At 40.4% G+C, this 25,918-nt stretch overlaps 1 protein-coding gene across 1 annotated transcript in view; it reads left to right on the top strand.

Moving 5' to 3' along the window:
* Positions 1-25,918, top strand: part of LOC105455485 (sialoadhesin-like) — a 197,246-nt gene that overhangs the window by 151,400 nt on the left and 19,928 nt on the right. The window contains exon 8 of the mRNA XM_011698854.1: positions 19,406-19,536. Coding sequence (XP_011697156.1) covers positions 19,406-19,536 — 131 coding nt within the window. The remainder of the gene's footprint in view (positions 1-19,405; positions 19,537-25,918) is intronic.

Genomic DNA, 25,918 nt, shown 5'->3' with positions numbered 1-25,918 from the left:
CTTGTACGAAAATCTATTGACCTATTCTGTAAGCGGCACCAGTCCCATTGAAACTGAACAAATTGAACGGTGATGTACCTATATGGAATGCTTAAGAGATCTAAGAACGCGTGAACTTTTTAATCTCAGCATTCAGCTTGGCGATTTAAGTAAAACATTACAGAATCTTACGATTTAGGGATTTAAACGCCTATTATTTTGACATTTGAAAGAAAAATCTCGCGATTCAGGGATTCAAAAATTCGTACTTTAAAAGACCATTAGGTTGCATTCGTGACAAGAATTTTAATGTCTACTCGATATTTGATCCCCTCCCGCGGGATCCCCCCCCCTCACGTCGATATTTTACAACGAATATGTGGCATGATAGGATTTAAAATAGGATTTAGCCGCGCTAACTATCCGAAGGGAGAGCACAAAAGCCGCGAGTTCTTTCTCATCAAATTGCTTTTTCTTTGGATGAACGAAAGCCGATGATCGATATGCGCGGCGCGTTCGACAAAACGCGATTTAATTGATGGATCGCTTTGCCAACGCCACCGAGCCGTACGAACGAAAACGCCGTTCGGCGGCCGAAAGCGTTGTCATCGAAAAACGCAGTAGCCTCGATCCGACACCTCGGATCCCATCCGACGAACAGGATTTTAAAACGTTTCTGGCAGCGCGCTCGTACCGACGGAAAAAGAAATGGAAAAAAAATAAGCTTGTCCGGCGGTTCGTGACTTGTCCGACGCAGAACGTCATGCCGAATGTCGGGCGATGTGCAAATGGTAGATGGATATATGGAATGCAGGAGACATATGTTATGCCTAAAGCGACAGACTTTTCCAAACTATATATATAAAAAAAAACGTACCGTCGATAAAAATCTGAGAATCGTGACGCTTGTCGGAATGAAAGTACTTTAGAAATTTTTTTTTTAGAAATCATTTGAAATTTTTCTTAGATTTTTCTCTAGATCTCTACGTCTCGTCATTAAAATCTGCCTGCGTTACTCTCATGACTTCTTGAATCTTATGAGCCTTTAATTCTTGCATTTTGAAGTAATTATGTTCTGTTTAGTTGAGAAATAATTATGTATATTTTATTATTTATTTCTAAAGTAATTGTTTACACGGAGAAAAAATAATTTGCTAACATAGCAGATTTTATGCTGTCGTAGCAGCAAATTCTGTCAGTTTTTATATGGACAGCAAAGAGATTTGTTAGGTATACTAATTGCTATTTGCTAGATATGATTTTGCTAAAACTACAAATTATTTTGTTGTAAGAATAAATAACTTTTAGTTCAATCGTCAAAGCTTTTTGCTGCATCAACGATACATTTCATTTGGATTTATTCTAGTAACAAAACAGATTCTGCTCTAATAACGAATAATTTGGAAAATTAGTTATGTCAACTAAATTTCGTCGTTGCCATTACGAATATGTAGTAGCAGTTACAGCTTTGCTACGATAGCAAAATTATTTTCTTCTCCGTGTAGATATACTTTATATTTTTGAATTTTCATCCTGCTTCTGTGATTCGTAGAAAATGCGTATAGGAAAAATTCTGACACATGAAATCTTACTCTATCCTTTGAACGTTCACGCTTTAAATTCATGGAATGTCCGATCATACGCGGTCCGTTTCCACTTTTTATACGCGTCCGCGCTTACACATTCTCGCCTCGGTTACTATTCCGCGCGAGAGATCGATACGACTAATACCGCGGTCGAATATGAAATACCGACGTTTGCGGTTTTTTTTTCTCGCGATACAGTCGGCGGCGAAAAAAAAAGGCCCACCGAGAGAGTGTTTCGCGAGACGATTCTCCCCGCGAAACGGCTACGCGCGCGGCGGCCGGAGGATAAAATCCGCGGAATGTCGATAACGGCGGGATAAATGAAGCACTACTACATTTGTACACTTTGCATACTTCATTTGTGTTGGAATTGCTGGGATTTTGTTGCGGCTGCCGGGCTGCACGTCGGCATTTGCCGTATCTGTTTTTTTGTTCTCGCCGTCGGGGAGTTTCCTCCCGATTTTGCACTTTTATACGTACATCACCGCGTCCGCGCTACGCGCGCGTTTATGACGGTATTATGCACTTTTCTGCACAAAGGCGCGGCTGCAATTGTTTTTATCGCGCGTCTCGTAGACGGGATGACAAAAAAAAAAAGATAGCGATATATCTTTCTCAAAGAAAAGCAATCTCATTTATTTTCGCCGTTATTTTTATTAGGGTTTTATTTTAACGATCCACCATGAAATGGTATAAAGCAAACTGGAAGGATGTAAAGTGCGTCGAAAGTCAGGTATCTTCTTTTCGCAGATTCTTTAGACGCGTTTTCTATAATATATACGTGTACATTATGATTCTACGCCATTCTCTTTTCGAATCCTTTATTAGATGTAATTATTAAAATTTATTCGATATACATAAAACACGGAATTTTTTATATAATCGTATCTGCTTAAAGTAAAACGCTCGTTCGAGGCCGCGAAGTTCTCCAAAACGCAGCGCGTTCATCTCGCTGCCATCTCGCTAAAAATAAATCGATGCAGGGGGACGTAAAAAAGAAAATCCTTTCCGCGGTTATTTTCGTATAAAGATTCACTGCGGATCTTTCGGTTTTCCCGTATCAAGATGACCGTTTGTCGAGCGGGTCGTACGGGATATCGGCGGCTATTAAAGAAATATTACAACGCGGGTTAAAGGACGGCGGGGCGGGGCCTCGAGGGAAGGATGAAGGAGCCGAGACAACAGCCTCGGCAGATTTTAGCGATTCTTTGAGGGTGGCGAATCGAAATACGAGGGGAGGGAATACGGATAACGCTGCTTTTATCTCGCGAGTGGAACTAAGAACGACGCGTTTCGCGTTTTACGAGTGGCTATTTAGATTTTATATGGCTACTTCCTGCCGCGCGCGCCTGTATGCCTCGCGCATTCGCAACCGCCGTATCTTTACATTCTGAACATTTTGATAGGTGCACACACGCGAATCGGAATTGCGAACACGAACTTTTACGATCGCGGCTTCCGTTCGAAGCGCCCGCGAGGTATAGGTACATTTTTCAACTAAATTCGGCGACATCCTTAAAAATTATTTGTCGCAATGTTTTTTCGTAAAGGAAACAGCAGTGCATCCCTTCGCTTAATATATCCTGTAATTTTGCAGTTATACTTTCCTTTATTTTACATCAAAATGTCTCTTTCAGAAACGCACTTTCCAGATAAAAATTCATGCAACTGTTTTTTTTTTATATTTTATGTTTTGCAGTTTGATTGTAACAAAACTGTTTTGATCAAACAATCCATAAAATTTTTAGTTTTTAATCAATAAAAACTTTAATGAACGAAATGACTTTTTATAAATCGTTTGTAAGTTATAAAAATGGTATTAAACGACTATATTCCGATGACCAATTATTACAACTTTTGACCAATCAATAGTTATTACCTCTTAATCATTTTATGAGTTTTATGACATATCTATGAATTTATTTGAAAAATATTTTTGCATGCTATAGCTTTTTTATTGTACAATTATGTCAACCTATTTTAATCGAAAAGATTATTTTACAAAATAGTACGCTATTGAAAGAAATATAATCGATCAATAAAATCGCTCCGAATACCCGTCTGTGAAATAAATAATAATCCATAATTTCATAATAAATGTCCTCGTTAGTCGGCCATTTGCGCAAATGCTTTATCTCGCCGATATATAATATGTATTATTCTGCTTGATATTTAGTATTAGCTATTGGCTGATGTGTATTTACCGGTGGATCTCGGAAAAACGATACCTAGTTTTCTGTTCCGTAATTGTAATTACCGACGATCTCTTTGACTTTCTTTGACAGCTCGCATGTTAATTGCCTTAATTATCGCGACGAGCCTGTACAGGCAGCTACTGGAAAACCGCCGCGAAAATTCCCAGAAAAGTCCGATGAATATTTACGAACGCTTCATTTGTAGTCGCAAGTTCGATTCTTCCTCCCGTCCTTCCACGGTAAAGTCCTGACAGTTATTTATGAGACACGAGGGGTCAAAAATCGCTTTTGCAGCGACTTTGATGTATGTATATTCAGAACAGCTTTAGCTTCGCATTGAAGTAGAATAAATGAGATCTTGAGAAATAGCCCGAGTTCGAGTCTTCGGAAGTCCGCGTGAATAAACGAACGTGATTCTTCAAGGAGTATAAGCAGGGATTATCGCGGCGGTGGTGCAGCGAAAGTTACGGTTTTTAAAAACAGTTGCAGCTACCCGGGAAAAGAAAGAAATTGCGAGGAAGAAAAGTCGTAACGCAGGTGTCATAGAAATAGAGCCGGGGACGAAGTTTAGAACTCATCACAGAAGATAGAAGTTAAAAAAGAAGTGACGCGAGGACTTTAAGATTACATTTCGTAGAATTCATAAATTCAACGTCCCAGAAGGGTCCAAATGTCGATGTCTTCTCTCACATCTGAACTTTTCGTATGCTCGCTATACATTAGTCAAACATGAGGGGCTTCGTTTATTTTTGGTTCCTGCCAAATGTCACCGTTTGGAGTAGGATTTATAATAATTGCACTGGCGATTTATAATTTAACAATCTAACGCGGACCAAATTATTTTCCCAAAGAGAAATATTGATCTCCTTTGTCGAAACTGGGTTAGCACAGTAAATCAATGCCCTGCCCTTTCTAACAATTTTGATTTGAAAAATATGTATTATGCAACTTTTTGAATTGATGCACTATAGAAATAATTCTTTCTCTTTTCTTTTTTAATTATTCTAAAATGGTATGTTTTTAAAGAGAATATTTACATATAGATAGCTATCTATTGCACGCGTAACAAACTTAATGGAAACTTTAATTAATGCATACGATAAACGCAATTTTCAATCCTTTCGAAACAAGTATGCTTCGATTCGATCTTGCGAAGGAGCGCAGGGCAACTTAGGCGGAACTCTCGCTCATAAAGCGAACGGGGAAAGAAAAAAAGAGACCCCGGGATAGAGAAGAAGCGGTGCCCGTAATCCGAAGCATAACCGAAGTTTTAAACTCTGACACTTAACAAGCAGAATCGCGCCGTAAATCCCGAGATGCAGTAACCGCCCGTCTCGCTCGGACTGCGAATATCTTCGGAGGAGCTCATTTTACGCTCCTCGAGTGCCCGGGGAGCGTCGTAAAACGCGTTATTACGATTTCCCCGGGAGCTGCACGCCCGCCGTTCACGACAAATTCATTCGTCCAGCGAACGCGATCCCTCGGACGAGCGTGTATCGCGTGATAGTGTCTAACGCTGCGGCCCTGTTTTAACGCGAGCAACGGCTTGCGGTTTACAGAGCGACTACGATCTACGCGAGCGCATTTAAGCGGAACCGAGCTTAAACGGCGAGCCCCGTAAGTTATAATAAAAGTCCGGAATATTAACTTGATAGTTGACGTTTCACAGTACAACGGAATGTCCTCCTTTCACATTTTACGTTTTAAGCGTGTGATCGCATGCGGGATACTTTGTTATTTAGAAGAATCATTTCCGGTTTGTAATGCAATTCCAATTGTGGTGTACGATACTTTGCGACGAGCCACGTAAAATTGTAGATTTTATACGATCGCACGTCGCTTCGTCGATAAAGATAATAAATTGGTCCACGACGGATCCATTCCTTTTAAGTGTCAAGTTTTAGTTTATGATCGCGCACGCCAGTGATAAAAAAATTGGCACGTTACATCGGCGTCGTCTTTAGCTGGCGCACCTGTCTACGTGTCATGCTCGCGGCGATAAATTTTTCATTTCACCGTCCATAAAACCGATCCGGTCTCCGTCCGGTCACTCGTCCTCTCGCGCGCTTACGCTCGTAATGAAATGGAACGTTGCACGACAATGTCTTTCCTCCCGGTCACGGCTTGCCTGGTCATGGTTTTGTTTATGAGCGCGATGACAGGGGCATACGCTTGTTTTTCGTTTACATCTGAGTTTTATAATTATACGGTCGCTTTTACACATTCGATGCCGCAGGTGTGCACGACGCTGTTTCATTCGCAGAAATATTTTCCGGATTAATGTTAAGCTTTTCGAGCTCACCACAAAATTATGATTTGATGCTTGAACAAGCTAGGAGAATCTCAATCAACGTTTATTTTAACGCTACACGTCGCAATAATTAGATGAGATACTTGTATAAACGGTGCACGGAAAAAAAATTACTGTTGCCACAACATAATAATTATGATAATTTCGCCCATTAATTCAAAAGGATTATAACAACTAAAATACTTTGGAAGTGACTTATATAGTTAACTGAACTCTCAGCCTCAATGTTGTGACGTACAACTATATTATATATATCTCTCAATCATTATACTATTGCGCAGACCACATTAGAGGGATAAAAATAATGCTTCTCGGTTGAGGCAACCTGCACATATATGAAAATATTCTAACTGAATGTTATTTATCTTAAGCACTACGGTTGTGACAACCGTACTGATGAGCATACCTTAACAGATGTATGCCTGCATGTAACATTAATATAACTGAAATTCCCATGCATTTCTTTTCCAAACATAAAGAAAATGGTTGCAACATCCATAGCAATTTTTTCCGCGTGTGAATGTCTACAGCAGAAAAATGTTAAGAAAAAGGTTAATTTACCTTTTTATTTAGGGAATAAGTAGAACACACAATGCCGGCGTTTCGAGCTACTTGACAGGGCTTTAAGGAGATCGGGTCAACGACATGAGAGCCTTAATGAATCATGAGTGTTAATGAGCGTCGCGAGAGAGAAACGCGCCGACAGAGACGGTCTCTTTTTTTTTTTTGAACGGCATCTCGACAGGTGGTGCATCCTAGCGAAGTAACTTTACAGAAGGCTTTTAGACGGGAAAGACTCGCCGGGGCCATCGTGCCAAGTAATAAGGACATCGCAACACCTTTCAACCTCGTCACGGACCTTCCTTGCTCGTCGAAGCTTTCTGCCTCTCGTTCGCTATTTACGCGCAGCTTTTTTTCGCGCTACCAACCGGGGAGGGGGAGATGGTAATATGAATTTTTACAGTAAGTGGTAACGTGAAGTGCTTTTAAATATCCAACTACAGAGTGCTCTAAAACCACCGGCCATTCTTTCATTTTTATAAAACTCGAAATCGGCTTCGGAACATATTTCTTCAAGTACTTTTCGAAACATTTTGTGACGCACATTTTTCATAACTATTCAATGTTTGTTGATGCTAGCTTTTAACAATTTAGCTTTTAACTCTTAAAATACGACACAATAAAGTACATTTAATATTAAATAAAAAATTTTCAGCGAAACCCTATGAAATGAAATTTAATCCTTAAAAAATTTAAGAAAATTTTGTGGATATAATAAAAAATATATTAAATAAAAACAGAAAAGAAAAATTCTTAATAAAAATTATTAATGTAATTAATTAAATTTTTTAATTTAAATTTAATTTATATTTTTTTTACAGTATCGATGTTTCAATATATGCTTTATTAATTTAATTTTCTATCATGAAACGAAGAATAAATGACGAATACAATCGATTGGATTGCGGCCTGGAAAAATTCAAATATTCCATGTAATTATGAAATATTTCAAGAGCTTATAATTAAGAGTGGGAAAAATCATAGCATCATTTTGTGTAGCACTTTGTGTAATTCTCGTAGATAATTAAAGCGACAAAAGTGTATGTGCGTGTTTTCCGTGATGAGAAATCTCAAATGAAGCATTAATCATTCCGCTCCCGTCCGTTCAGACTAAAATCCAAACGGACAAATATGCCATCGACGATCGTGCTTTTTATTGAATCCCACGCATTTGATATTCAATTAACGACTGACGGAAGCGGCGCGAGCACGAACGAAATAAAGCCGCATTTAGATTCGTTAAATAGCGCCGGGCGTGCAGGCACGCGATCGCTTCGATTATTCACACGCGGACAGGACAGGTTCGCATATTTATTATTTCACAAGAGGCTAGAAGGTACTAATAACAGAAAAATTATTGAAAGATTGTTCCGTGTACGCGATACTGCTTTATCAAGAATAATCATTGAAATTATTATTTACAAATTAAGAGAGTTATAAAAAAAACAATGAACTTTCTCTCGAGATTATTTATAACCAAATAATATCGATACAATGTGCAAAGTGAAAAAAACTGCAAAAATGTTTCGTAGATCTTGTCCTACGTTATTGCCGTCTTACGTTATTCATCGAAAGACTAGCGACGTAAATAAGAGTTTCCAAATTCCGTATTCCGCCGGAAGCTTACGTCTACGAAATGTTACGTCGTTAACAAGCGGACCTTTAAATTCTAGGCACTCTATGCAAATTGTTTGCATTTTCCGCAAACAACAATTTTAGCTTTGAATATAGTTTCGTAGACAATATTTAAAATATTAAACTTTTATTATTGACGTGTGCGACAAATTCTAGAATAAAAATCAGACCGAATTACATTGAAGATTGTTATACATATGTGATGGGTATTGTCATTGCTCTGAGAAATAATAACAAATGGAGTAGAATCACATCTCGCCGGAGGTGTCTACCACGAGCGTCCAGGAGCGCGGCTATGTCGCTCGTGATTAATTAACGCAGCGACCCTAAGTAATGCCTGTCGATTCGTTATCTACGACGATGCGTGCATACGTATATGCACCCGGGACGAACAGTCGGGGCCGGGACGGACCCCGGTAGCTTCGACAATTTTGCGGTTTAGGCATCCCCGCGTCTGCGGTTCCGAGGTATCGATATTGCGGTTGAGTGTCCAATTTGCGAGTGCCGACGAATCCGCTGATTTACGGACGACAGCCGGAACCGCTGCTGCCGGGGGAGGAATGGTACGACACACGCTCGGGAGCGGATAATCCACTTCTGAGGAAGGCTTTACGTCATTGGAAGGGGGATTTAAATTGGTGGATGTTCGTGGCTGTAATACGCGAGAAGCACCGCATGCCGCGCGGATGACAATAATTTTTCGCGTATGAGATGACATATTTAAAGCATATTTAAATCGCGCTCTTCTTTTTAAAGAAAATCCTTTACCTTTTGTTAACAGTATATATGCTTGCTCTGCACATACATATATCTTTCTCTTCTTTTTACGGCTGAAAGATTTAACGCGAGAGTAATATGCACATGTGTTTCATATATTAATTAAAGAGGAAGTTATTAGTCTGAAAATTTACTAATTCACTTTTAATGCTCTTCGTTGCTTGATTAATTGTCCGTATCCTCGCAAAAACTTTACGTATTATTAATTGCTACGTTTAAGGACTATTAATCGTTACGAATTCTCCGCGCGATAAAACTGTCTTGGACTAGGAAGGAAAGTAATTTTAATGAGGTCGTCACGGCCCAACGAGCCGGATCGGGTAACGTTCGATTATCGGAATGGAAAGGATTCACGCTGTTGACGCGGAAAGATTTATGTCCTCGCGTCGGTGAATGATTTATGCTCGCATGGTTTCGCGTGGTTTAGGAGTGATAATCCTCCACAATCGATAGTCACCTTGATTAAAATTGTAACGAAACGCCAATAAGAACAAACGCACGTATCGCACTATAAGATAAAAAATAAATCTTTCTACCATAAATCTCGTATCAAGAGAAAATAAATTTTATTCGGAGCATATAATACATCTAACATGATATAATATAATACAACACGATATGTAATAAGAAAATGACAGAATTAGATTGATATAATTTTTGAAAAAGGCAATTTTTATATCAAGGCAATATAATTATATTCAAATATATCATCTTGCCGAATGAGTGTAAAATTAATTTATCACTTCACTTTGTTAGCGATTGATTATTCTCGGCGAGTGCTTGACGTAAACATTCGGGGATGTTTTTGCGCGATACGAGACGCGACCGCCGCTCGCACGTCATTCACTGCACGACAAATAGGCAATTATCAATTATCGCCTCGATGAGCATTTAAGTGTTTATCCGTGTCCGCGTAACTACGAGCGGAGTTAACTGCTGCCAAGCCACCGTGCTGTCGTTCGGCTACAGCGTAGCAGCAGCGCAAACTCCCCATTGTAATAGTCTGCTGCACTTTAATTGACTATCATAGTCCGCGAGCCTTCGTTATCATCCCCAAAATTAACCTGGTGTGCGGTAATCCTCGTGCGCGCGCGTGCGTCTGCCTACATGTTTGAGCTTTACCGCTGTCGGCACGATATTGACATGTACTACTGTCGCTTCCTAATTGACTACCACTACTTGTACCGCCGTACGTGTGCGCTCACGTAATCCGCGGTGTTGTTCCACTCGACGTATGCATATAACACGGTGCAACGTCAGTCGTTAGCGAAAGCCTGATCATCATGCGTTCTTATCAATGTGCACTCGTCTGTATAAATCTGCATCTTTGATGATGAACAGAGGAGGGAACAAGATGAGAGAAAACGATCCAATACATTTCTCTATATAGGTATATAATACCTAGCTTTGCATACATCTTTCTATAGGTTTACAATACTTATGGAATTTCGCGATTTATTGTATTTTATATTTAGTCTCTTTTAAAGCCCTCGTTGTGCCTTATTTGTGGTTTATCGTGTATCTTTTTAATATTTTTCATTGTTGAGAGCACACAGCGCAAAACTTTTTGCAATACCTCTCGCAAAAGTGCGACGCGCACGAATAAGTTATGGATTCATCAAGAAACCGCGAGCGTAATTGCACGAGCGTCAGCGCCGCAAAAACGATAAATCCAAGCATTGTCTTCGAACGTTGGAAAGCCATTATCGAACGCCATTACTCGCGAAGCTAAATGGTCCCGAACTGCAAGGAGAACCGGATCGCCGAGCGCAGTTCGATATCTGAGTAACGCCACCGAGGAAATTTCGCGTTCCTTGAATCGTTAAGCTTCATCGTTAACCCCGATCGGTCGGACTCTAAATCACGACTCTGTCAATTTCACGGTGGCCGATATGTCGGGCCACCTCGCGAACCAATACCTTAATTAACATTCTCGATCCTCCTACGGACAGGAATTAAATGAGTTGCAATATAGTCGCGCTCCTCGTTGCTTATACTTTTCTAATATCCGAAGTCTTCAAGAAGTTTATTATGTTATAAAGTTTAAGTAAATTTTAAAAAGCGATGAAAAAAACTTCAAAGAAAGAAAACTTCAAGGAAATCTTTTATAAAAGAAATTAATAGGAATAATATATTAATAATAAAATTAATAAGTAATAATATATTATATTATATATATATGAATAACGACAATAATTTATATTTAAAGCCGTTATATATGGATAACATTAATTTTTCGTAGAAGAAAGTGAATATCTAAAGACCGAATCCAAAAGTAAAAATATGCAACTGTAAATATGTAAGTGTATTTAATAGTAGGATAATAATTTAGCGAGTTTAACGATTATGCGGTGAGGTTAATTGTATCTCCATATTAATTTCGTAAAAACATATCCGTCATTACTCAACGTCGCTTTCGTTTTTGGAACGGTAACCGCAAAGTTTTTAATTAAAAATTGACAGAGCCGCAGTCGACATTCCTTCGGTTTACGACGACGTTAATACAGTACGATCGGCGGCCGTGTATGTCGAATCCGCCATTCTGTGCTCGTTGGTAATCTCCGCCTTCCGAATAACAGACAAGGATGACGAAGTTTTAATTAAAAATTAGTAGCCTTTGAGGGGCGATCCCCCGTTGATTCTCCATGTCGCCGAAAATCGCGAACGCTCGCTCGCTTTTCCACGGCTATCACGAATTCTTTGATTCCGAAATTCACCGTTCCCTGCGAAAGTCTAAATCGAGAGACGTACAGTAAGTAGAATTTACTTTACAGACGTGAATCTGATTTAATATACTTTCTCAGTAAAAATACATCGTAGACGAAATTGATTTTTTTTTTTAAATAAAACTAGTTGATTTCGAAAATAAACTGATTACATAATATGTTTCTTTTTTTAATCATATATTTCTGTGTTTCTATATTTCTTGATAAAATTGCGCTTGTTCAATTGCTAAAGTGATCAAACTTCGAACTTCTTCGTTTTTAGCGATTCTCCCTCAACGTTTTCTCCCTCGATGCACACAGACGTGTAATCCGCCTTTTAAAAATCGATCGTTATCGCGTCGGGAATCTTCGCGTTTTCGGTTGCTCGTTCGGCCCGACTTGTCGACTCGGCAGGATACCGACACGGTATCCCAGATCGAATGGATCGCACGATTCGACCCTTCCCGAAAATTTCGCGCTGTGGGCCAGAACATCGATATCAATCGGATCCATCGTGCGACGGGGGGACAACCGAAAAAGAATTCGCCAGATGATATCGCGCCGATCTATCGCACACGTCGCAGAATTCATGTCGCGAAGCCGCCATGAATTTGTTTCGGAAATCTCTTCTCAATCTTTCGCTCTTTCTCATTTTCTATCTTGGCCATCATCTCGGTGTAAACCTATCTCATTTTCACTTCTTCCCAACTTTCATTTCATCTTTTTTTCTCTGTTCTCCAAATGCGTAATAACGAAGTCATGCTCTATAAAGAATATTATCTTATTTTATGCAACTATTTCTCTAAAAATTATTTCACAATTTTATTTATTATCTATAGAATAATTTGAAGTTATTTTTTAAACGTCCATTAAAATGGAGTGATCTTGTATTATTATAATTTGAAATAATTAAAATTTATTAAAATATAATTTATTATTAATTAAAATAATTAAATTTTTTTAAATTTGAAATAATTAGGTAAAAATAATTATTTATTATATTTTATTTTATAATGACAACGATATTATTTATTTATATATATATATATATATATATATATTATAGTAACATTTTTACTATAACTTGGGGTCTTAAATCAAAAGAGAACATTAAAATGTGATACATCGCTCGAGGTATTCCAATTTTTAAGACGATACATATCAGAGTTAACGCAAGCATATTTTTCCCTTATTCTCCTGAATTCTTAACCCGTCTTTCTGTACTGCTGGATCTCCATCTTGCTCGCAATTCCAGCCACTCTTCTATTGTTTCTCCACATTTTCGCTGTTTCTCACTCGGTTTCGTTACGCTTCAGCTTCGCTTCCCTCGCTGCGCTCCCTGACGCTTCATCCCCGTTCTTCCTTCTTTTGCATCTTCTTCCTCGCCGCTCTGCATGCTCACGCGGTTTTTCGTCAGCATTTCTTCGCCGACATTCATCTTCTTTTCTCCGCTGTCTACCAAACGCGTACCGTCTCTTCTCCGTCTTTGCTCTGCCGCCCCTATTACATTCTTCTTCATTCTCGTTTCTCGTAAGTCGCAAGTGAATTCCCTTCTCGCTGTCGTTCCTTTTTCACTTCAAATTTAAGGTCTCTTCCCCATTTCTGATATCTCTCACTGGACGTGGAATGTCTTTAATAAACTGTAATCGTGTTTTTAAAATTACTTTTGATAAGCACATCTTTGATAATTCCGCGTAAAATAAATTTTCGCATTTTCTGATCCGTTAAGCGTGAAGGGATTAAACTGATATTTTATTCTATCTATACCTCTTTTTCTTCTATTTTTTTCTTCCTTTTGAAGAGCTTGCGTTAGATTAAAGAGATTCTAATCCTTTTATTTTCCCTTCTTTCCGAACAATAAATTTTTCTCTCGCTCACACCTGACACACACTGTCCCGCTCGGTCTTCCTTCCTGTCCCACTTTGTCTTCCTCCGCTATTCCTGCTTTTTTCATTTGCACTCTTCTCGTCCTCCTTATCGAGACTTTTCGTTTGGCAAGAACTTTGATGAATCGAATTCTCTGCGGGGTGGTGACAGTGGTCCACGACGCCGGGCCTCCACGAGATGTCCCGAACGAACAATGCGATCCGAGTGCCAAGCTTTATTCCCGGACGATCGCTCGAGATCGCCGGCGACGATGGACCGCCGTTATCTACCGATCGTCGAAGAAGAAAGAGTTTCATTATCTGGATGATAGCGCTGGAAACTGCTACGAATGGTTGCGGATCCTTAAGTACCGCGAAATTCACTGTAATTTGCATATGTATGTAAAGGTTATAGTGGTGTGCAAATGAATTGAATTAAGTGGAATGAATCTCCGATTTATCGAGTCATCTTCACTCAAAACATTCTGATAATTATTTTCGTTGTTAAGGCAAAAATGAAAGATGTCTGGTCTACGTTCTTTCAATTGTTTATAATTTGAGGATTATTTTTGCAAAGAGAATATTATTAAAATATTTAAGGAAAATATTACATTTATTTATTTCGTAGTTCTTTAGAAACATTCTGTGTAAAATATTTAAACAAAAATTTGTTTACTTCGAGTTCTTTTACGTTGTTTAGAAACATCCTGTGCCCTATTAATGTATCATGCGAGACGAGAATCAGTTGTTGTGAAATTACCTGCGCTGCAGTATCGTTCGTAATTTTAAAATGACTTTTACGGAAAGAATATCATTATAATATTTAAAGAAAATATCACGTTTATTTATTTTATAGAGTTAATTATTGTTCAGAAACATCCTGCAATGCGTATCATTAATCATGTATATCACGCGAGACGAGGACCAGTTGTTATGAAATTATCTACGCAATATCGTTTTTTGTATTTTCAACGACTCGCTATTACCGAGGATTCCCAGAGGTGTAGGTAGGTGGAATAATGCGGAACAGGGTTTCAATACAGAGATCGGTTGGTGGTCCGCGCGGAACCGGATACGCGACGCGTGTCCGGCGGAAAGCGACGAAGCGGAGGGGGGCGAGAGAAAAAAAGAGAGAGTGTCGCGATTTGAGTGCTCCCGCAGAAATGAAAATGCCCGACGCGGCACGATAATTGCTCGCGCCGTGTCGCTTTTGCTAGTTTCCATCGAGGCGCGATCGTGAGCGCGATCGGAAACCGCTAACCAATCATCCGGCCAATTTCGTTCGACTGCTGGGTGCGCGAAAAATACAATGCACGTACCACGAGTGCCGCTTAAAAATCAATTTCGTAAAATAATATTAATAGGATGGCCTCCGAAAGAGAGGCACAAAAGGGGAGGAACAAAAGCCTCTGAACAAATATTTGGATGATCGAGGATTGCATCAAATTACGAAATAATTAAATATTTAACGTTATTAAATATTTAAACACGAGAAGAAAGTCCGGTGTTTGGCAATCCTGTAATAAATAATATTCGTGAATGTAAAATGTGATTTTTATTTGCAACTAAAAGGACTCTTATGCAAAATAAGTTAATACCTTCCATAAATATAAGCAGCATCCTTACACAAGACAGAATTTTAAAACGTAACATGACGTAATAAAAAACAATCCACGTTTTAGGTAAAATGTGTTCAAAAAATTCTTCGGAATTTCTGTGAGGTGTCTGCAAATCTGTAAAATCTATAAAAAGGAATACGCATTTCTTTCACAAGTAAGGAACCGCCAGCGAAAAGGATTAAACGTGGCTTAAGCGTTCGAATGCACGTGCGAAGAAGCATCCCGCGAGAGAGGGCTTGCGGATGCGGTTGCACGTACTCCGCGAATTTCAGAGCGGCTGAATGCAGCCACGGCTGCATCGTCGGCTGCATATTGTGGTGTCGCCGCATGCACGCGCGTTTATATCGTGCACGCGCACTACTAACGTAACGTGCAGCAGCACAATCCGGGGAAGCGACGCGCGCGCACTATATGCGCCGATGTAAGATTTATTTCGAGATTACATACCGTAGTCGCGAGAGCCGCATTTCCGAGCTCGCGACGATCGTGTTTGCCGACGTAATCAGCAGCTCGCGATATGAATATCGCAATACCGCGCGGTTCTATTATAATCCCACGCGCGCAACGCGATCGTAGATTCTGTGCGAAGACGCGATTCCGTAAATTCCACGCGGGGGAACAGTCAATGTAGATTATCGCGCGAATCTAATTCGCTTGTGAGAATTTTTTTTTTTTTAGAATTACAGCGTGTGGACACAGTGTGTACGTGTGGACGTGTGTTCGATTTATCTATTTAATCTACAATATCGCTTGAATTTGGGATAGAAATACAAAATTCATTGAATCTTGTTATATTCGATAAAAATCAGAATTGCGTTGATTTTCATTATAAAATTTTAAATTGACATTTCCCATTTATCGTATTTATTTCTCAGAATATTATATTGACTTTCCTGCATTCGCAGGTTACTCTTGCATTGATTTATTTTAAGCTTTTTGAGGATTTTTGTTTTTTTACAAATATGACAATTTTACAAGTGCAGTATCCACAGCGCATGTACACATCAGACGCAAAACGTAAAATGAAGGTTTCCCCATTGCGTAATTGCCCGTCGCATTATATCTCGCGAATTTATTGGGCAGGTTCAGTCATAAGTCGTGTTTTCCGCTCCGTCGACGATCCTCCCCCTTCTTCCCCGCCCCCGTCGCGTTTCGCTACTTATTTCTATTCCCCACGTCTTCCGTTTCCGCGCGCAAGATTCGCGACGGCGTGGAAACTAACTACGCGAAACCAATTCAGATCCTGGGCGAACAAACGAGTTGAAATGAAATCCGCCGCGATTGCAATTAACATTGGAAACTATTTCAAAGAGCATAGATGGTCGCTTCTCTATCGTTCTAACGTGATATTCGTTTCTACACTCTACCAAGCATATAATCGTTTTATTCTACAAAATTTTTTGCAGTGCCATTTATTTCGTGCATTGTAAACTGTGACGATTAACGACACCTCATCTCGTTAATTGTGACGGAAGAATGAACGAATATAAAAAAGTTGTGATCTCTATTTAATGTGAGCTCCATTTAATTATATATATATATTTTTTTTTCGGTTTCACATTTTCTCCCGTTGAATTTTCCAACGTGTTTCATTTCAATCTCCAGTTTCAAGCTGCTGTTCAATCAAGAGGTTGATACAAACCAGTAAAATCATCTGACATGTTTCTCTTCAATTATTTCAGACGGCGGAAAAGGGAGCTGAAAGAACTATTCGTACTCGCCCGCTGATTTCTCTCGGCGGAAGAGAGCTTTCTGTTTTCTCGGGCGCGGACGCTGCGCTAGAGACCGCCGATTTTCACGATATTCGATATAACTCTCCCCCGTTTTTATTAAAGTCACGTTAATTAAAAGTCGCTCGCACTCACTCGGAAGAAATAATAATTTTTTCCTCATTTTGCTTTGAAATCGACGCTATACGGAGAAATCGAAGAAAAATATTGCGAGAGAAAGCTGGAGGCGCGCGTATCCCCTCCCTCCCTTCTCCCCCCCCCTCCCCTCGCGCTGGTTCGTCCGATTTCGCGCGAAAACGATCGTCATGCGATGGGAATCAATGCCACTTTGTTTATCGAGAAACACTCCCGCGATTCTCATTGGCCGTTTCCACGTGTGTTACGAGAATAGATTGAATCAACATGCAATTACTATCTCGCAACGCTACGGGCGCGACGGCAATGCGCCGTATATACGCGACGCTAGTAATTGTAGTTATACGCGATTGCATTGTTACAAATATTCCGGTCGCACACACAAGGGTATATCCCGAAACAACGGCCGCTTTCTCTCCGGCAATAGGCAGCTGAACACAATACGAGGAGAGATTTCATTTGCACGTCGCGCTTAACAAAATTTGTTATTACCTGCCCGTTAATTAAATAATTCATAAACAGGAGCGTGTACACGTACAATCTATACGCGCGTGTTATAATTATTCCACCTAATTATGATAACGCCGAAGATATCACTGACGGAAACTTCAATGCTTTGATCAAAGTGTCATTATTAATAGCTGAGCTCTCCGCGTTGAGCACCGTCGTGTTCGTTTACATTTCCCTCATGCCATTAGAGGGGGGGCTTTAAATTAGTTCACTTTGATTTATTATTTAAACAGCCTTATGGACCAGTAATCCCATTTCAAGAGCCTTCTGCGCCGCTGTTTCTTCTCCATTGAACATCGGGATCCTATTTTGCGATGCTGTGTATAACATTGTCGTGCCACGCGAGTGGAATTATCGGTTGTGCCATTCGCGTCGTAAGACAATAATTAATTAGCTTTAAAAGCCACTAACAACATTACACATCTGCGCATTATGAAATGAAAAGGTCAAACAACATCCGCACGACCGTGCTATTAAATTAGCTCTGAAAATTTATTGTATAATTTTGTATGAGCTAACTGTAATGAATTTGAAAGCCTTCAAAGAAATTTCGTGCGTTTATATTAAATGAAAGCGTCGAATAATTCACGTTTATATCGCTAATTTATTGGCGTATATATTATATTTGCGTAATTGTAATTAATTAATTAAAACAGATTGAAGAGTTATTGCGAAAGTTTTACATTCTTTCTCCGATAAAATGACTTTATAATAAAAATTACTTAAAATAAAAATTACTTAATATATTACGGAATTAATAATGAATTCTATCAATAGCACAGTAATAATTTATAAGAATTTTTATGCATTTATATTTACTTTTCTTTCGGCGCAGCTGCTAGTCAGTTTTACATAAATGTAAAATTCATGCACTTTTATTGGCACAAACGCGCATTCGATTGTTAGCGAAATGAAATTCTGGTCCCTAATCATCGCCCTTTATCATTATCATCATTATTCGCAAATTAACTCTACACAGAGCTACACACACGCATCCGTTCCATTCCAGAATTGACGTAGTGATCAATCGCGATTTTCATTATACGAGAAAATCACGCGCGATAAAATTCCGGGCTAACGTGACGCGTTTCCGCTTTGACTCCACTGCCGAAAATGCAGATTTCATTAAACTCCAGCCCGTCAATATCCGCAATATTATTCCGCTGTGCATTGCTATCTATCGGTTCATAAATAACACTGTGTCAAAGCGACGTTTATAAATTACCGATGACGCCACGCTTGGATACACCCGCGGCGCTTGGGTCTTTTTTTTCGCAATCTCGCTCGAATATTGCGCGAGATATGTTAAATATTCCGACGTGCCTAAATATCACAAAGTCCGGAATCATTCATGTCGCTGTCGCTCGAATGTAGAAATAGATTTTGAAAATTTGTACATTAATTTCTACAAATGTACATACAGTTCTCTTCAATGGAAGTTGAAATCTATGTTGGTTTAACCAGAAAAATTATTTTCTATATAATAATATGGAAAATAATAATAATATATTAATAATAATTGTGTAATATTATATATAATAATATTATATATAATAATAATAATATATTAATAATAATTGTGTAATAAAATAATACAATATAAAATAATGTATTATTTTATATTGTATTTTTTATAATTATAATTGATCATGCGTAAACTTTTTGGAGATGAGAGATAATAACGATATATATTTAATATCTTGGAACCGTAAGAAAGTACGAGTGCACAAACTTCGCAAATGGTGAATTATACTTGTCACTTTACATTCAGCATGCGATTTTCAATTCTGATTGCAGTTGCGCCGATCGCCAGCCTCAAGATCGGTTCCACTCTGAACCCGAAGAACATCAAGGAGGGCTCCGACGTTTACTTCGAGTGCAACGTCAGGGCGAATCCCAGATCACACAAACTGACCTGGTTCCACGAGGTAGGCGCTACATCGACCGCTCCTCTTTTTTTTTTTGCAAATCGGAACCAGTATGTGGTTCTCGCCGTAAATCGAACGTTTAACGATGAACCGAGAACGATGCGCAAATATTCCGCAGCCGGCGAGCCGAGTTAACGTACGTGTATCAACATAAATATAGACTGAATTCTAATTGCGTGTGTGATGCGCGAAACATAAATGACATTAGACGAATTAATTAAGAATCTATTATTGAAGTAATGGCTTTTAATGGGCCATCTCTCCTCTATTTGTCGTTTACCTATTCTCGTATAATTATCTGTACAAGGATAATTTTAGATCGTAAACGAGGAAGACATAGGTCGTAAACGAGGAATCAGTCGAATCGTTATCGAAGGTTATCTGGGTTAGTTGCAATTGGCCTGCAGGGCATTGGTCGAACACTTCCAACATGACCCTTTAACCTACCCCAAATTGCGCAATATACATCCCGTCGTCGTGTAATACCGTTATGTTCGCTCTGAAAGATCCTTACCGAGGGGTAGTATGGACGATATCGCAAATGAATCATTTTAAAATGATCATTTTATTAAAATCGAAAATATAGCGTTAATGCAAGTGTGAAAATGTATAAGTACCGTCAAATGAGTCATACGCGTGAAAACGAGAAGAGGAGCTGAACTTTTATATTTATGTACAACTGTAGCTACATTATAAAATACAAAATCTACAATTTTTTCCCCTCGTATCATCGTAAACGAGAAGACGCCATATGTGAGACATTAATTTTTTTCGAAGTGACGGATTTTAATCTTACTTTTTCCTGCAGGCATTTAATTTTAGCTATGTACGTGATTAATTATCGCGCCGTTGTAACGCCAGACAATATTATTTATAAAACAGGCGCGTCGCGCCGACCCCTGTCGCTAGCTTTTCGAAATTCCGATTATTAACATCGAGCTTTCAATGCCATTAGCTTCAAAGAGACAAAAGTGTGGTGCGTAGTAAACGGGCACGCGTTTGTGTGTGTATGTATATATATATATATATATATATATATACATGTATGTATTTAACCGCTGCAAACGGCCACAGGGCGGAATTTCAGGGACGACCGATTTTACTGGCTATTTACGCGGGTCCTAATGAAATATCCCCTAATTAGTACGCCTATTCCGTCCGGCATTAACATTGCGCACCGGGTTCATCCGCCTAGGGCGCTATTCGATGCATGCGGCATTAATGCCGAAATTGATTATGCGAATCATTGCGCAACGCCGAAATGATTGCGCGTGGAGACATGAGTGACATTTTCGCAATATTAAAAACAAATATTAAAAAATCCGAAATATATTACACGCTGAAAAGGGGATCGTTGTTCAGACTGTAATTACCCGATCGTTAATCGACAGTCCCGTAAAAAGGATGGATTTTTCGGAAATTTAACAAATGCGAAAATATCATCGAATTATCCATTAAAATTCAACAATCCCTTCGAATTCCACACTTATTGATTTGATCAAGCTAGAACGAAAAATGCCACTTACATGAAATTGAAATGTCGAAGAAGGGTCGTTTTCGATTGCGACAAGTTAGAGCGATGTTTTTATGCGGGAGCTTGCCATTTGCCAGGAAATGAAATTGCCGAAGTTAACGCGGAAAGATCCTTAGCCCCCCCCCCCCTTCGGCATAATCACGACGATCAAAGCGAGGCTTCGCCGCGGTGGCGGCGGCGCGACGCAATTAATCAGATTTGAAGGCGCCCCGACGCGCGAGACGATCCACTCTCGGATTAGTCTCCGAGGAAGCGGCGAAGGAAAACACGCCTCGATCCTCCTCGGAAAACCTCGCACTTGTGTAACTCCGGGTATCTCCGCGCAGGATTACGTCAGTCTTCGCCGTCTCGCGCGTCGTTTCCACGCGAACGATCATTCGCGTCGACACGTCGATGAGTAATTTCCTCTCTTATTTCGGCGGGGCGCTTTAAGCGCCCGTACAAAACGTCTAAGCGGAGAGAAAAGTTCCGCTTTCTTCGTCGTTCGTCGCGAGCAATATTATTCTTTTTTTCCACCGCGGAGGCGATCGTCGAAAGCACGTCGTGCAGATTCTCTTTATCTTCGGTCACTCAAGGATCGGAGTTAATCCTCTTAAGCAAGATTATGTCTTCCATCATTTTCCCCATCTCTCTCCCCCTCTCTCTCTCTCTCTCTCTCTCTTCCCTTTCCTCCCTCCCTCCCTCTCTTTCTCTCTGTCTCTTTGTCACTCCCTCGAGACCATGAAATCCTGCGAATGTTTCCTCAGTCCGCTCGTAACATCCTTGGCGTTCTGCAAGGATATTAAGCAAACGTTATGTCGCACGTAAACGCTGCGTGACGTGTTCCGTGAAAACTGCATCGCGCGCTTGATTCCATAACACAGTCGTTAGTTAATCCTCGATAAAACAGAATACCTACGAAATACTACGAAACTTGCGACCTCGCCGGACGGGCGAACCAGTGCTCCAAATAGACTTACAAAATCGCGGTAATATCTTTCCGTCGGATCGCACCGATTGGCTCCCGTTCGCTGTTACATACCCTGCGAATAAATAATACAAATCGAGTGACATGCAAATATTTTCTGGGAATTGCTCGGCCAGATTGCAACGCGGAAAGTTTCAGCGGCGAAACTCCTCGCCTTTGTCGATTCCGATCGAGCTAACATTGAGCGTATAAGGTTAAAAGAAGCAATTACTTTAATTGACTTGTTGCGATATCAGTTTCGAAGAGGTAAGAAAAAGAGATATACTTTTCTTGCGTATAAATATAAAAGTGCAGGTATGTAAAGTGAAAGAGAAGGAAATTCGACAGAAACTTGCCGCGTGATGTTTTCTTAACTTTAAAGAAAGACTGGGATTGATAAATATTAACATAAATGTCTGAGTTTTCTCTTAAGGGAGAGACTTCCAGGAAAAGAAGTTATTTTAAAAATAACATTATTTAATGCACATTTTGTATACCTATACAGATCTTAATCAGCCACTTTGGACATAACGTAATTTATTTCGACGTAAAGAGGAACATAAAGAATAAGGATGTACACATCTCGGATAGGAAATAGTTCCGCGAGTTATTTTCTCGTCTTTTTCCCTTTTTCTCTGCCCTCCCCCCCCCCCATCCTCTTTCTCTTGCATACTCTTTGCTTCGGACAATTTCGCGGATCGTTTGTCTCGGTTCCAGCAGCGCGACGCTGTTGCATATTTAAGCGAAAAGACGGGCGCGAAAGAAAGAACGTTGACTGTCCTCTTTAAATTTGTAAGAGGCAGAACGAAGGTCCTTATGGCACACAAAGAAGGAAGAGAAAGAGGATCGTCGCTCCTCTCGTGTGCGCGCGCGCGCTTACAGGACGATTTTCTCCCTCGGATAGTCGCGTGCGCGCCGCCTGAGGGGGCGAAAATTTTTCCTCAGTGGGGGGGGAGGGGGAGGGAGCAGGCCAGGATGCCGTAAACGCGACTCCGGGGAATTCCGGGTGAAATTTCGCGAATTATTTATCGGCCCGGCGCCGCACGCCGAGAGCGGAGACGACGACGACGGGAAGTGTGAGGTTGCACGTCTCGGATAAACGGTCTTGGCGAATCGCGCCGAGGAAATCGAAGGTGGCACTCGGTATTATTCGGTATACGCCGTCAAGAAGAAAATTTTCTTTTCCCTCATCGCGAATCCTGGAAAGGAACTTTTAATTGAACGGTATTATCATATATACAAAAGGAACGAAGACATTTGGAAGATATACTCCTGCATCTTTTTCACTTTCTTTCTCTCTCGGTTGAAATACTTTATAATATAAAAAACTATTCGAGAACTTTCTTCCGGAAATGAAGAAAATAATTATATGAATGGAGCTGAAAGAGAGAGCTGAATGTTTTAGTATCTCCTTTTTTTTCACTCCATTGGCGCTTTCAAGCGCCAACTTTGATTTACTTCGTTGCATTTTACCGCTCGGCAAAATTATTATCGATGTTCAAGTTCTCGCGAGAAGGATTTAAGAGCCCCCTCCCCCCCCGATCCCGCGAGATGCGGCGAATTTTCGGCGGCGGCGACGAGGGGGAGAGGGAAAGAGGAAGGCGAATCGAATAAGTTCGCCGCCGTTCGAATGGAATTTTAGAGCAAGGATAATTTGGAATGTCTGCAACCATTCGTGCGCTCGCCGCGCGAGCGTCGGTGTGCACTCTCGTCGAAATTATTGTAAATTTACGAGCACCCCCGTTGTCACACCTCCCGTTCGACGGTCCGCATCCCGTTCTGCTCGTCGAACCGAACCGATAAATTGCCCACCGAATCGCCGGCCGCCGTTGGTTTACCAATCCGTAAAAACGTCCGTGCGACGAAAATTTTATTGTCAACGAATGAAGCGCGCGCGTGTGCATGCACGCGACGCATCCGTTCGTCGAGCGAAAATTGCGGTGACTCGTTCGCGATGACGAGACCCCGCGCTCCAGCCGTGTCCTTATCAAAGATTCACAATTAATCCTGGGGTTTGACCGCGCGACATCGAGTTTCGAACGCGAGGGACGCATATTTCGTTCGGATTTTTGCTTTACATTTGTGCTCAAGGGCTTAAATTATTTATCATTCGCCCGGTCGTAATCATTAAGTGCAAAACACTTTCGAGCTATAATGAAAGTATAAAGGATATATTTAAAGCGAAATAAAAAATAAAAATTCGCCATTTAAATTTTTCGCTATTAAACGCTATGATTTGTCGGTTTTCTTCTCTATTTTTCCTATAGCAAATTGTAGAATGATATCAGACATAAAATTAATGTAATTAAAAATTGAATGCTACTTTGTTTTGTTTCTTTAACTTGTTTAACTCTCGTTTTTTTTCGCGCGGCAAAAGCTTCTTTATCTCGCACGGAAAAAAAAAGCGGCGACGAAGAAACGGAGAAAATTCGATGAGGCCTGCAGGCGAGAATATTTTTTCCGCTGCGTACGCGGGACGTTTTTTTTCCGCACGAGCTGAAATCGTGCACGCGGCCGAAATGTGCAGGTAGACAAGCATCATCCGGGCGAACGGCGACGATTCATTCGCCGGGATCGGGTTCACGCAGTTGCTGCCATTTCGTCTGGAAATCGAAAGAGTGGAAGGGGAATTGCAAACAAATATTTGAATGCGCCTTTGAAACCGCACTGGCCGATTTCGCTTTGTTTCCGGGCGCGAAATCACGTAAGCATGATCGCGATATAACTCGCCTGTTTGTTTAATGTTTCTTGTATAATTTAATGCTATTGACTACATTACTACAAAAACGCGGCAGTATCCGACCGCGCGCTTTCGATACTTGCAGCAATAATATTGCCGTTGAATATTTTCCAGCGCAACGTCCGTTTATGCAAACGGGAGGGGAAAAAAAATTTTTTTATCGAGAATAACGATCGCGAATAGAAATCCTGGAATGCAGAATCGATTTAACGATCCGCTATTAAACGTTTAGACATTTTACTCTTTGTTTAAAACATCGTTGCTTAATACCGCTGGATATTGGGTCGCAAATCGGTTATTTCGTCTCTCGCTTTATTTGATATTTCGTGAAATTTCGTTACATTGTGTTACGGATACCGCGTAAAGGATCCGATCGGGCGGAACGTAAATCCGAAATCGGCGGGACATGATTATTATGTTAGCGTTGCGGCATGCGTTACATGGCGCGCCATGATATAACATCATTATATCATATTATAGAGACGGCATTTCGCGTTTTGCGACGACCGAATGAAAATCGAATCGCCGTCAATTAACGTCGTCATGCGTATTTTGGGAATTTGAGACTTTGTCCAACGTTGGACCGATAATTCGATACGGGCGGGCTCCGCCTCATCTGGCTAAAACACGGTGGAAAATTCACTCGCGCGGAAAAATACAGCAATTTTCTTGCGCGTTCGACGTATCTTTTGCTATTTGTATTTAAACATAAATTATTCCCAAAATGTTACATATACCAGCTCCGATTTCTGACTGTCGCTGCTCGCGCTTACTCTTTCCGTGGCTGTTGCACGCCCTGCAGGCACATCGAGTCACTTTCGAGCTTCGCGCTATCAGAATTGTTATAATTTCCATCGTTCGTGACATCGTAAAGTTTAAACTGACTTTTAAAGTGTCAATCTCATCCTCTCAACTTGTCGAAATCCGTACACGCTTTGAATCTCCCTCCGCCCTCTCATAATTTTCCGTTTAAGAATAGACTTGCATCGACAGGCGGGGATATCCTCCCTCGTCTCGCCGAAGCGCGAGGGCCGCGAGTCGGAAGTTAAAAAGAGGATTTGGCCGTTACTTATGCATAACTCGAACGGATGGCGGAACTTCGCCCCTACGAGATGTAGGATATACGCGATATAAGACGCACGTGCCCGTAACGCGTGGGGGG

This window comes from Wasmannia auropunctata, unplaced genomic scaffold (assembly GCF_000956235.1).
Source record: "Wasmannia auropunctata unplaced genomic scaffold, wasmannia.A_1.0 LD335903.1, whole genome shotgun sequence".
NCBI lineage: Eukaryota > Metazoa > Arthropoda > Insecta > Hymenoptera > Formicidae > Wasmannia > Wasmannia auropunctata.
This window is presented reverse-complemented; position numbering and strand designations above follow the sequence as displayed.